General features: G+C 34.1%; 1 protein-coding gene across 6 annotated transcripts in view; it reads right to left on the bottom strand.

The window, feature by feature from the left end:
- Pkn (serine/threonine-protein kinase N) overlaps positions 1 to 15263 on the bottom strand; it is a 173501-nt gene that overhangs the window by 4511 nt on the left and 153727 nt on the right. For all 6 annotated transcript variants that reach the window (XM_081764973.1, XM_081764968.1, XM_081764967.1 and 3 more), the window contains 6 exons: positions 12985 to 13143; positions 10795 to 10974; positions 7910 to 8061; positions 6792 to 7011; positions 3004 to 3111; positions 720 to 860 (listed from right to left, as the gene is read on the bottom strand). In XM_081764973.1, the coding sequence (XP_081621099.1) occupies positions 720 to 860; positions 3004 to 3111; positions 6792 to 7011; positions 7910 to 8061; positions 10795 to 10974; positions 12985 to 13143 (960 nt within the window). The remainder of the gene's footprint in view (positions 1 to 719; positions 861 to 3003; positions 3112 to 6791; positions 7012 to 7909; positions 8062 to 10794; positions 10975 to 12984; positions 13144 to 15263) is intronic.

Here is a 15263-nt window from a genome sequence, read left to right as displayed (position 1 = left end):
TTTATTTTGTCTTTAAAGGAAATATTGATTATTATTTTTTATATACTAAAGATCTGACTTTATTGTAGTTTTTCTTTCTTTGAAAATTGAATGTTTAAAAATAAGAACTCATTCGTAATAAAGTTAATTTTGAATCAAAAGTAATCCTGCTGAAATTCTTTTTTCTTTCTTTTTAATGTAAGAATATTTCTTTTAAAAGGAGGCAAGACGAAATATGTGTTTGTTTTTCTTATTTCAAGTTCCACCGTTATTATTCTAACGCTCTGATCCTTTTCAAATATATATTATATTTCCTTTTGGATTACACATTTATATGACTACAGTAAGTACCTTTTCAATTTCCAACCCTCTCAATGTTTGCAATTCCATTATCATTTCATAACCCAACTACCAAGAAAATGGCAATTCTTCATTTTTTATTATTATACTAAAATACATGGAGCTATTATGGAAATTATAATCAATTCTGTAAACATATTTACACAATTCTACCTCTGCGTGCGGAGGTCGAAGGTGGAAAGAGGAACAATATTAATGTTTATCAGACCACGTGTATGAGCGTGATAAGAAGAACACTTGTTTCGATTTCCTATCACCTAATCTGGAATGAATCAAATTTAACAACGATCAAAGAAGGACTAGCAATGTTTACTTCTGCTCTATATTATTGCACACATTTATTTATATGTGATTTTATAACATCATCACTGTTGACTTACTACTGTTGGCACAAAAGGAGGCTTCACACGGCGAAGAAGCAGGTCTTCCCAATTTATATTCCTGAAAAATGCTTGTCGTTTCACATCTTCTGCATCTCTTTCGCTTGAGCCCAGACGACGTTCAGGATTCTTCCGAAGCAGCTATACAAATACACAAACAAATAAGTATCATCCTATTAAGCAATGAAGCAGGTGATACAAAATGATTAAGTTTTCTCTTATATATATATATATATATATATATATATATATATATATATATATATATATATATATATATATTTTATATTACTACATCACTGCTATTTAAGCAAGTATTGCACTACAATTTTCATTATACTTTGCGTATATAACTTACAAAGGAATATGATGGAACAAACTTTGTTCTGAATTAATAAGATTCCGCTTCAAGCTAAACAGTAGTAAGAAAATTTCGAATTGAAATCATCTACACTGCGCACATCTTATCATATAAAATTTCCATTTGACAAATTTCAACAGTAGCTATCATATGTTAAATAATTGTAATAGAAGTACTTAAAGCCTTATATTTTTAAATTTCTTCTGTGAATGTTCTGCTCAAAAGGAAGTTCTAGTCATGCATCTAGCGAGCTAAGTGCAGCTCTAAGTCTTATGCCCCTTATTTTGTAATTCGAACCAGAAATATAAACAAGATTTTTTGAGAATTATTCATCAGCCGTCTTCAAGCAATTTTAGCAAAAAAATACGTTAACTAATAATAATTTCAGACACCAAGTAAAATCATAAAAAAAAGGCTATAAATTGTCATTCTTCTCTTCATAGTACCCATTTCCTAATAAATTTGAAAGTTTCCAAATTTGGAGCACTTCTCTACGTAAACAGCTGTGCAATAGATCTTACAAATTTTGGAGCAATATATCACACTTAGGAGACATACGCCTGATGTCACTGACAATTGATGGTGTATATGAGAATTAAACCAGCTTACGAACAATATCAAGTTCCCTAATGTTTTATCTGTAAGTTTGCCATATTAAAAAAAAAAAAAAAAAAATTAAAAATACAAAGAACATTTTTTTTTTTAATTAAATGTTTTCTCAATGTGTGAGTAGAATACTAGAAGACCTTTTATGATGCGGTTTACTGTTTCCGCTCTACGCAAAATCGCGTTGTTCGACGTATATATACACACAATGGGTTTCTCAGGTATTTGAATTAATTCTCGCTGTTGGCTACTAGAAGTCAGAAGTTCTATTTCAACATAGCGGAAAGTGACACTAGACAAACAAAGGTACTATCAATAGTTTTTTAATTAATATAGTGTGACCTCTGATTGGAATAGAAAGGACATAATTATTTACTGTCTTGAATATATCGGGTTTTACACCCCAAAAATTGCATTTGCGGGGAGTCATCAAGAAACCTGCTGCTGAAAGCAACATGAACTAACAGAAAGACACACTCCAAAACGTTTAACTATTATGAGTTGCTCCTTCTACAGTAAAAATGGAAGCCGTATTTGCATCGAATTATGACTGGTCATGAAAAATGCATTCGTTATCACAATCCTAAATGCAAGGAGTTCTCTACTGCGAACTAGCAACATAAATGCTACAACAGGATATTCTCGGAAAGAATGTGTAGTCGTTTGGTAGGATCAAGTCGGTGTAATATCTTATGAGCTGCTGCAATCGGGTCAAACTGTTAATCATGAGCGCTATCATCATAATTACTCTGAATCGAGCAATCAAAAGAAAAACGCCTGCAATATGTCAGAAGACATGACAAAGTTATGTTCTTCATGACAATGCTAGGCTATATATGGCTGAAGGAAACCTTACAGACATTTCGATGTGATGTCTTACTCCACTCACCCTATTTACCGAATGTCACTCCTTCAGATTACCATTTGTTTTGGTCGATGCACCATGGCCTTTCTGAACGACTTCAGTTCTTTTGAAGGTATCAAAAAATGGTTCCATGGGTAGAATACTCAAAAGAATCATCTTATTATTATTAAATCGCAGAATTCATGTATCATCCAAAAAGTGGGAAAGGTTATAGCTTCCGAATTTTTATTGCAAAAAACAGAGAGATTTAATTCAAACACGCCATAAATTCAATTGCTCTTTAAAAAAATAAATAAATAAAATAAAAATAAAACTTTGGTTATTTAAAAAAGTAAACTGAATTGGCAAACCTATTACCAATTCGTAGATACCGTTGTGTAATAACAAAAACTGTTAGCACGCAATGCATTCCTGAACTTACAATTATTATAGTGCTATAAAACTGAACTTACCCTTCTCATTATGGCAATAGCTTCCAAAGAAAGAAATCGCGGGTAACGAACTTCATCGTTAACAATGCTGTCGAATACTTCCTCTTCATCATCTCCCGGAAAAGGTGACTGGTAAGAGAAGAGAACATGTTAACATTAAAAAATATTAAAAATGAAAGAGAGATAAATATATGCAACAATTTCAAAAAGAAATTAATTATTTTCATCCGTGACACTACAAATAGCCTAGATACACAACGTCTATTTACACTACGATGCACGGGTTTTAGTGTTTGATAAATTGTTGCACAAATATAAAAGTTAACTACTGAACAGTTTTTCGATCGGGGTGTTGTGACGTCACAGATTGTTGCTATAATTCTCAGCTAAACCGCACAGACAGAACAAAGCCTGGGGTTTATAAAGACAGCTAAATAACTAACATTAATGACGTAATCGATGGTTTCGCAGATACGCTACTAATAGATCCATCACTACTAGTACGAGAGGGTACTGGTGACTCCTTAGCCCCCTACTTTGCATGCAATAACGTGAATTTTGCACCTTACACCTTTTGGTAATTTTGCACCTTCTGGTGAATTTTGAATAAGGTACGTAACAATCTTTCAGAGCGCTCGTTTTTAGCTACACACCACAATTTTGATGGAGTTCTAGGATTTTTTTTTCCCTTTCTTTTCATGTTTATGGGGAAAAAAAATGTCACTGGCTGATGTAGAATTTTTCAATGCTGAGAACGCGCATATCAAGCATCACTTCGTTGATGGAACCACGGTGCAAACATTACTGGACAAAGCCCCTTCGTATGAAACTATAAAGAATTGGTGTTCTAATTTCATATATGAAGATTCTGGTACCGATGGTGCGTCCAGGGATGGAAAGTGGTGTTAAGGGACCTCGGAGAAGATCAACCTAGTTCATGACATGATTTTAGCCCATTGCCATATTTCGACTAAGAACATCACTGAGGCAAAGCAAATATCCAGGGAGCAAGTCACAGTCATTAACAACCAACATTTCAGTGTGCACAATCTCAAATGAGTGAATACACGTTTGAATGCAAAACAGAAATGATACCGTTTACAGAATACAAAAGTGATTCGGGTCATTTTGAGCGATCGGCAAGTGATTGTCTTGGTCCCCAGTGACTATGGCCTAGTCCCATATCTCAACAAAAATAAAAGGGTGATGATGAGGTGATAATGGTCGCAGAACATTTTTTCAGACCAATCTTCAGAGTTTTATTTGTAACTACTAATGAAGTTCGAGATATGTTGTCAGAAGTGCACCAACCTTCGTATGAAAACATAGAATAACCTGCAAGTTTCATTGTTGTCAGTCATTTAATCCAAAGTCAGGATAAGTACTTCGTCGTACACTGTCAAAACTTGTTTATTCCATTCTCTTACATCTTCCCCTCCTTTCCCTCTACTTGTTTTTCACAGTCATTTCTCCAATCGTAATGGCATGTCTACCTATTTTGGGATGAGCGTGATACATATCTTCATTTCTTTCTTCGAAATTCGAGTGATACTTTCCAATTTATTTCGTATCACATATCAGATTCGTAAGTGCAGAAAATTGCAGTTAATTATAAATGTACATTACACATTAAGGGAACGTAGTTACTGAGAACATCTCTGCACGTAGAAAGTTCAGAGAGACTTATATTTTGAGGATACCAACGAAAAAACACTGCACACTTATTTACTATATACTAGCTGAAATGTCTGTCGCAGGTTATTCGAAAATATTTCAGTTTCCTCTCAGTCTTAGAATACGCATATTAATCAAAGTATAATAAAAGCCTCATAAGTTATTCTATTTTTGGCATAAATTCTGAACCGCTGCCCTCCTTAGGATATGCCTATAGATCAAAGTTGCCTGATAATATATCAGCTGAGTTGGTACTAACTATGTTCTAAATTTTATTTCAAACTGTTCAATTGTCTCTCAGTGATGTGATCACAAACAACAGGCGACATCGCTTTCAATGTGAAGGAAAAATGAAATCTTTAAATTTTATGTCCCACGTTTATGTCGGCTAGGCTAACGAAGATAGTGATCATAAATGAATGAAACAGTGGAATGAGGAAATGGAAGAATCCCGAGAAAACCCAGGCATACGGTGTTTTTCCACCACAAAGCGAAGGAAAAAGATACAGAAGCTTTTCCCCCTTAAATCGGAAACCCCAGAGGAAGGACTTTGTTTTTCTGCGATGAGCTTTTGTAAGTCAAAAATTTTCTGCAGGAATTCTGCAAAAATTTTCTGCAGAAGAAACACCTGTGACTGTTAAAAATACGCTTTACGCAACGTAAAAATCAGTTCAAACTATATTTATGAAAGTTGTTTGTGCATTTAAGACACCTAACACATCGTTCAATAAGTCCCGGGACTAACCCACAGATGATGTTAGTAATATTAACTCGCAGAGTTGGCAAAAACCATGGTTTTTATTGAAAAAAAAAAAAAAAAACTTTTTTTGTTTAAACCCGGTTTTTTTTTTTTTTTGGTTTAAACCAGGTTTTTTGGTTTAAATAATTTGTTCTATGTATTTATATTACATATGGACAGAAATAAGTTTATTTTGCCTTGGTGTTATTACGCAACAACTGGTTTATGCTGGAAGGGATCACATAAACTTAAAGCGGAATCCAAACCGCTTCTCGGCTTACATCCGACAGAAATTGTCCTCCATTTGAACTTCAAACCGGGACTAATTGGCCACAAATACGATACGTCTGCCGATTCACTCGCGAAGGACTCCTGATAAAAATACGTTGTACTGATCTTCACATACTTGTGAATATAATTGTCAAGAGTCATTTCAGAAGGACAAAAAGATAAACAGCTGCACGAGTGAAACCATTATACGGAATTACATATGGACAATTTTAAAATATTGCAGAGTACAGAAGAAGTAATTTAGCCCAAGTTAGTTCACTACGATTTTTATTAGTCCAAGTTGAAGAAATACAATGACTTAATTTGCATACCAGTAAGAAAAGTGAATAAAGATACGAATTATTTGAGTCTACTTTGGCTCTGACCCATTTATACATAAATATATACCAAAGATATTTCTGATTTCAATAAATGCCTCTCGTGGGTTTTGTATAATCCCTCCCCCCCCCCCTCCAAAAAAGTACGGCATTTCAATGTACCGGTACTTTATCAATAGTAAACGTTATTAAAACGAAACAATATTTAGAATTTTGATTTGATAGTAATTGCATAACAATAATAAACTATAAAAAAAATATGGGCTGGGACCATGTCTACTAATTTTAATGAGGAGTTTATACACCATGTATCTTTTCCTACCTTGACAAGACAATGATATATTCAATTTTTCGCATAAATTTTGACCCCCGCTCCCACCATTAGAATATGCATTTTAAACAAAGTAAAATGATAAAAACTCAGATCGAGGTACGTAATAACTCTATCCAAAAAAATCATTTCAATCGGTTCAGCCGTTTTCCTATAGTGAGATAACATGCAAGATTCTTTTCGTTTTTATATAATAGAGTTCCGTTACTTTACCGAAAACATTACTACAAAAATCTCTTCGAAATATTCCTGTTAGGCTTGCTAAGAGATATTAAGAGATATAAGAACGTAGATAAACACAATTTACACTGCGAAGTATAAATTCCGAGAAGACACGATCTGATCCTGTATTTTTTTAACTGAACTAATAACCTTCTATATCACACCATATATCTATATAAAAATAGAAAATATAGAAGAATATTTTACAAATACCTTAGCTACTAGCTGAACTTACCTCACCGACAAGCATTTCAAATATAAGAACGCCTAATCCCCACCAGTCCACAGCACGAGTATATGACGTTTCCGTTAGAACTTCAGGTGCCAGAAATTCTGGAGTCCCACAAAACGTGCCAGTTCTATCACCAAACCCCATTCCTTCTTTACAAAGGCCGAAGTCGGCGATTTTGACGTATCCTTCTGTGTCAAGTAATAGGTTATCCAGTTTCAAATCCCTAATGAAATGGAAAATTGTTAGACTCATTCGAATATTAAAGTTTTATTAATCGAATATTAATTATAATATGAAGATAAAGCAGAACTCTCCCTCGCTATATGGTTAGTATCAGATCTTCGGTGATTGATACCCCTGTTCTATTTCCGGTTGAAGTTCAGTTAATAAACTAAAGGCCCATATCTCATAACCTCGGTTCTGAAGGGGCCACTGAACTCCAAATCAACCAACCATGAAAATAAATTGGAAAAAATAGTTTATTTTTGAATATAGTCCAATATTCTCAGAGATGAAGACCATTTTATACTTTAGATAAAGTGGCACATTTCTTAGCACTTCACTGATAATTAAAGTTTAGAATTACTGAAATTAATTTTGAAATTAATTACTGAATAAACCTTGTACCGAGAAATCTTATTTTCTACTAAAACATTTTCCTTTTCTTTCCCTCCTATTAACATTATAAAGAAACAAAATATACATTAGAACTAAAAGTTTGTTATAAATTGAATTGTCGAAACTACAGTATTTGAGTCAATATATCAAAAAAGAATTCTATTATATCTGATTTAATGCTTATAATTAATGTGATGCTTCAGGAAAATTAAAATATTTGTTTCCACCCCCAGACTAGTTAGTATAAATTAAATATACCAAACCTTTAAGCAAGAAATGAAGTACTATACGCTTGAAGAATAGTTGATAACAACGAAAATTATAATAATATGATATTATATTATGGAGATATGTATGTCTCAAATTGCTACAGAATTCTATTCTAGAAACAAATTATCTTAGTAATTAAAACATACAACTGAGTTGAATGGCTACTGAATTTCCTCTACTGAATGTTTTCAGGTATCCTAAAATTACTTAGTATATTTTCAAAAATTCTTTACCTGTATATAATTTTACTTTCATGTAGATACTGGAGACCAAGCACAACGCATGCTGCATAAAAAACGGCTCTAGGTTCAGAAAATACGTCATTATGTATATGCATCATAAGGTCTCCTCCAGCTGCATATTCCATCACAAAACACACATGACACTGAAAGAGAAAGGAAAAACAAGTTTAACTAATCCACAAATCATTCAATTACATACAACTGTGTCCGGCAAGTTCCGAGCTATAGAAAAACTCAAAAATTATTTTTTAATTGTTGTAGTGAATGATGGTGTCGCAGGATGAACGTATGGAAATAACACTGGTGTGAGCATGAAGGTTACTCGCATCGATATTTGGCCAGTGAGTTCAATCGACGCCACCCTGAACGACAACCATTATTCCCCATCACCGCAGAACGAATTATTATTATTATTTCTATTTCTGTTGATGGTGTTGATGCAAGCGTTTAGCTCAGACCTTTCCTCGGAACATTCCCCCAGTACATCTACTTTCGCGATAAACTTACACCTCCAGAAAATAATATCCTGAAAATTGTTTTTAAATCATACAAATAAAAAATACCATGTCAGTACTTCTGTACAGATCAACATCACTTTACATACTTATTTAAAAAAATAAATAAATAAATAAACTAGTAACACTGACAAAATCAATTGTTTGATTATCATACTTAATTTATTTTACAGGGACTAAACAGCTGTTAAACAACGAAGTTTCAGTAATTGAAGTGTTATTACACTGAAATGTCAGAAGTCATGGGATACCTATCTACTAACGTGGACCTCCTTGAACACGGGGAAGTGCGCTAACTCGACGTAGTAGGGGCGCGACATGTCGCTAATATGGACAGATGTGCAGCCATTCAGCCTCCGCTGCAGGTAGAGTATCCTGGACACGAATGGGCTGTTCGATTATATCCCCATATGTGCTCGGTAAAGGTTCATGTCCGGAGAGCTACGGTCAAATCATTCGTTGGAAATGGCCAGAATTTGTTACACAAACTAATCATGCACCATTACGATCCGGTAACATATCGCACTGTCAACCTTGAAAATTCCATAGTTGGCAGAGCAAAAGTCCACAAAGAGCTTCATATGGTCACCAAACAGTTGAACATAATAATAACTAGTCAATGTCTAGTCCAAGTGGACCAGAGGACCGAAACACATGCCTTATAATACACACCAAAACATTTCTGAGCTGCCAGCAGCTTGGAGAATGCCCTGTCGAAACTTCAGACCATGGGTTGTCTGTTTGCCCGGATGAGTCTGCCCAGATATAATTCAACACACGTGTGTGACTACGCGTTGTTCCTGATGGATAGTAATATGTCTGAATACTTTCATCACAGCCCATCCTTGATATTGTGGAGCAAGGAACGTTCAATGTCCGGACGACTTCCGACATTTCATGCCACATTTCTCAAGCAACATATCAGCCCGTGTTCAAATATCGATAATTCCCATCGAGTTATCATCATTACAGTACACGATATTCAATGCACCCACAGAAGTCCAACTGACAGCACTGAAACTGCTTTGCATCGTTCAACCCGTGACGTCAACAAGGTTCCTACCGCTATCCCATAACTTTTGGCACTTAAGTGTATTATACAAAATTCATAACCTGAAGCAAGTATTTACTAAACTAACTCACACTCCCGCCCGTTGGAATGAGAAGAAAAATAATATAAACTTCATAGTATTACAATATGAATTAATAAAAAGTTACAGGAAAAGTTTTACTAGAAAATAATCAATAAAAACCAGGAGAAAGGGTTCTTACTTGCTAAAAAAATCTATTAGTTCTAAACAATGACAAGATAAATAAAAACTTAACTTTGTATTTAAACTTCAACAATGAAATGAAAGGAAATCTTTAAGTTTTACGTCCCACGGTTATGCCGGTTAGGCTAAAGGAGACGGTGATGATGATAGATGAGTGAAATGGTGGAATGAAGAAAGTGGGAGGAAACGGGAGAACCCCGAGAAAACCCACGAGCACGGCGTTTGTCCACCAAAACTTCAACAATGTATAAATATATGTAATACGTGGGCTTTATTTCACAGTGTCAACTACGGTAGACTTCCAAACTATGTAAATTCAATACTCAAACTTGAAGTAGTACATCGATAACTATTGGTTGCAAAAGAGGGATAAGATCAAAGACAACCGGAAGTACAACTCGAAAGGTTGATTTCTATCACTCGAGGAAGCAAAGCTGTTAAATACGACCTTGTCGGTGGAAAAAAAATAATTAATTAAAAAACTCATTGATAAAAGAGGAACTGCAACAACTCCAATCAAAAACCCATGACCCACCATAAGGAAAAAGTAAATTTAAAAAAAAAGAAAATCATTAAGTGATAGTGCTGAGTCAAAATGTATGAAGCATGCATCAAAACAAAACATCCATGACACAAAGAGAAGGGAAGATGGTTAAATAAGTACACTACAAATAGAAATTCAGTCGACCTTCTAATTTACTACTACTATTAAAACTACAATTATCATCATCTAAATATTATTATTATTATTATTAATAATAATAATAATAATAATAATAATAATAATAATAATAATAATAATAATAATAATAATAATAATAATAATAATAATAATAATAAAGTTTCTAACATAGTTTGCCTCGAGCTATAAAGAACTAAGTTTTCTTGTAATATACAGTTCTCTTGTACAATTTACTAAATACACTAGAAACAAAAAGTTCAATATATTAATCACATAATGGAAACTTTAGATGTTTAAAATGTTGAACAGAATATTTTAAATTACGCGTTATTCGTATATACAAAAGTAAATAATACAAAAAGCTTCATTACATATAGCTTACAAGAAGAACCGTATTACACATACCTCAGTTTGAAAGCATGCGAACAAATTGACCAGAAATGGATGACGCATCGAATTGGCTACTTCAAATATTCTCTTCTCCGCTAACAAAGACTCCACTTCATCGCGAGCAATAATATCACCTTTTTTCAACGCTTTAATAGCGAAATATTCCCCAGTATTTCGATACTGTGATAAAATAACCTGGAAAAAGAGGTAGAGAAAAAAAACATCAACTCATAACTTCGGTACTTAGGAGGAGCAGTCAAAAAGTTCCTGGAATGTTGTTTTACTCGTAGTTTTGGTATTTGTGATGTAATCACAATGAATCCTGTACAGTACAGTCATTACGTTGCCTCATTATGAATTTGACAAGTACTAATACGTCATAACAGGCAGTGAACGAGTAATATAGCTGAACGAAGGAGTGTGGTGGTTTAGCACCATCGGATGTTTGGCTGTTTCCAAAGCTAAAAATGGGCTTTTTCCGTTTTGCCAACGCAAAAGAGATCAAAACCAACGCGATGCCTGAACTTCAGAAGATACCAAAAGAGGACTTTCGTCGGTGTTTCTACCAATCGCAGGAGAGGTGGAACAAGTGTGTGTGTTTTCCGAAGGTACCAACTTTGAAGGCCATTAAATAAATGTGTACTTATATTGTGATAATAAAGAACTGGAATAGAATACCGGGAACTTTTTGACTATCCCTCGTATGTCTCTCTTAAAATCAGAAATATCACTAAGATATATATATATGATCAATTGAAACCAATTTGCAGATAATATCTGCGAAAGTACTAATGGGATTTAATTACTCTTTATATACAATGTAAAGGCACCCATGATGTACCAGCATTTGTGATTCCAAAGAAATCTCCATATGCATTCAGACATTTGTCACATTGTGTGACCAATGTACGAATATCGTTCATGTAAAATTTATAAGGTTGGCGTTCGAACCATCGACAGATGACGGACGGTCTTCACTCTCGTTATCCGAGTGAAACTTCTGACCTACAACATTTACTTTAGAGGATAAGGTGTCATAAGGAGGAAAGAAGTCATAAGGTCAAAGATCAGGGCTGCAGGGAGGGTGACGCAACATTTTGTAACAATCTTCGGAACAAGTCCTGAGCACCGCAAATATGAGGACGGGCATTACCGTGAAACAGGGTTATCCCAGAAATCAATAAACCAGGTATTTTGTTTCTAATGGGTGTGCGAAGACAGGTTCACGTCGCAAAGTAATGTTCAGCATTAATGGGTTCTTCTGGTCTCTTGAAGCCAAGAATGATTGCTTTATAGCGATAAAAGACGACGGTAACCATGACTTCCCAGCAGATGCTTGTACTTGAATTTCTTTAAGCGTAGGGATAAAGGTGTTTCCATTGCATACTGGATAATTTTGAACTTGGTTCAAAATGGTGGCACCAGAATTCATCCCCAAAAACAAGCCGTAACAAAAAATAATGTCCTCCAACCGTTAATATGATAAATGTTCAAGGGATCATGTCATATGCTCCAACATTTGTCCCCCCGTCAACAACTGCGAATCCACTCCGCGCACATTTTTTTAGGTCCCAGTTCCTACAAAATATTCAGGGCAGTAGCGTAAATCATATTAAATTGCTCTGCTGTGGATCGAATGCTAAGGCGTCCATTCGCACAATGGTCTTCAGTGGTAACAACATGGATCTGACCAGAAAAGGAATAATCACTTCTTCCTGCAGTTTTTTCCCGAAATACTCTTGAGATTGACTACTGCTGTTTTCGATGTGCTTGCGTCGCCATACATGTTCCTCATCGACGAAACCCTTCACCTAATTCGCATCATTCAGCAGTAAAAAAACTGTGCGACACCACGTTAATCTTGTTTGGAAATTGAAATAAATTAAGTTTTGCTAAATTTCAAGATAATGTTGTTAATAATCAAATTAATCTCTAGAAATAATATAGCGCCAGTAACATTTTTCAGGACGTTACTTAGACTACATTACCTACTCTAAACATTTTATTAAAGTTCAAATTTGTTCAAAAATATAATAATGTACTGCAAATAAATGTGTTTTATATTCAATAAAAGCTGTATTTTAAATTGAATTAAGCATTGTAAAAATGTAAGACTTTACTTTCAAATTTTTAAGCGTTAAATTTTTAGTTAACGTTATTTCTAACCATAATACGAATAAGAAAACACATTTTCTTACAAATTACCTTTCCAAAATGTCCTCTACCAAGAACACTGATTAGTCTGAAATTATCTATTGACATTCCAGTAAACTGTGAATGCCGACGCGACTCGTATGCACTATCCCGATACTCCAGCGTCCGTGCAACAGGCCTCCGTATAACATCTGGAGCTTCATACGGAACCTGAAAGAGACGAAAATTATTACTAAGATAAAAGCTTAAAGACTTTCAAAAAAATCAATCCTGTACAAGAAAGGTTCCATAGTTTACGTTACTATTAAAAAAAAAAAATAGTTCAGTTCTACGGAAAAAATCATTTGTAGTTTAAATATAAGAAATATGATGAACTAGAAAGAATGAAATGAAACTTTCGAAGCAGAAAAACCTTTCATATCCTTTCATATAAGCAGGATTTCGTGTGTGAAAAATAGATCATAAGCAAGTAGAATTAATTAATGTTAGTAATTATAATTATTAAAACAAAATTAGTATACAAACACGATATAGCAACAGGAGTGGCAGTTTACAAAAAGAAAAGAAAATTTAATAATGTTATCTCATAATGCTCTTCTTCACACTCCTCATTTACTCTTTGAATTATTATAAATAAGAATCAAGTTGAAAATATCCCAATCTTGAAAAATAAATCTACTTATATACGTGCTATAAAGTGATCTAATATGTGTTTCTACGATTTTCAAAATAGCCGGAATGTTTCGCAAGCAGTTGGGTATGACATCATTGTCTGCTGTATGAGGAAAGTCAGGAAAGAAATTCTTAGTTTATAATAAATAAGCATTGTTTTTATTATTATGTATATTATTTTTCCTTAAATTATCATTTCGACTCCCATTGGTACTGGAGTATTCATTGGAAACTAAACGAAATGAAATGGAATATTTCAGTTTAATGTCCCATGATTATGCTCTTTATGCTAACAGAGACGATGATTAAGGCAAGTGACTCATGGTGGAAGAACTGTTGGAATAATAATGTAGGAGAAAACAGGACTACCCCGAGAAAACCCATTGACACGATGTTATCTACCATAAACTTCCTTGCCCAGGGATCCAATGCACCTGAGGTATGTACTCTACCACTGAGCCACCGTGTCCCTTGGAATCTCCATCAGGGTTGACTATATTAGAAAAAAATCTTGACTGTTAATTGGAATTACATTTCTCAAATTTCTTCTTTACTTACAGTCTGTCCTAAATCTGAAAATTTTAAAAATTAAACTGGAAAATACTTTTTTTTTTTTTTTTTTTTTTTTGTAGGTTCTATATAAAACTTCCCATGATATAGGACCTACAAATAAAAGCACATTTCTTCATTTTAGTTCTTGAACTTCCACAGATTTCGGATAAACCGTAATTTAAGATGAAATTTCAATTAGCAGTCAAGATAATCAACCCTGATGATGATTCCAGGTTTCTTTTAGGTTCCCGGTGTATTTGCACCTTCCTCTCAATTAGCGAGTTATGTTGAAGATGTAACAATTGAAACTTAATCCCCTGGCCACAAGCCATAACAATGGGTCCCCTTTAATTGATTTATTATATATATATATATATATATATATATATATATATATATAATTGACAGTTGGTTCTTCGGGGCCTATCTTAGGCACTTTGCCACAGCTATGGCTGGCCCTCTTTTTCTGGGGACTATGCACAGGTGACCATTAAAACAAGTCAGACTACTTGATCTTTCCGACTTCAAGAAAGACATATTGCACATGAAATTATTATCACAGTGATATATTAATCGGTTTCACCGTCGTTTCAGTGACTATTTTGTTATTCTGCATTCAAGAACCCAGTTTAAGCTGAGTATACGCAAGATACTGTGCGTTGTACAATGCGAGCAGCTTTAATAGTTCCAATATTTAAATGACTTGCTTTTTGAACATTACTTGAATTTCAACAATGGGAAGGGGATCAACACAAGTTTGCTACTAATCTGGAATTTCATCCTGTATAAATCTTACGCGGACATAATTAATAACAGGATAATTTAACTGTTCAGTAATAAGTAATATGAGCTTCAGATAGAGGTTGCACGACCACCTGCACCGAGATTATTATGGTTTTGAGTGGAAATGGAAATGATAGGTTAATGAAAAATAAAATACGTACATAAGATAACAGAACATTTTCAATTTATTATATAAGAGTGAGTACTATCAATATGAAAACGTTATCAGTTCTTATTATTTCATGGCAAGCTGTTAAGTGTTTAGTTTTTAATTCATGAGGTCGTTTCTGTTACTTACGTGTGTGAAAGTACTAACAAAAAGC

The sequence above is a fragment of the Thermobia domestica genome, chromosome 7, assembly GCF_964235325.1.
Source record: "Thermobia domestica chromosome 7, izTheDome1.hap1.1, whole genome shotgun sequence".
Lineage (NCBI taxonomy): Eukaryota > Metazoa > Arthropoda > Insecta > Zygentoma > Lepismatidae > Thermobia > Thermobia domestica.
This window is presented reverse-complemented; position numbering and strand designations above follow the sequence as displayed.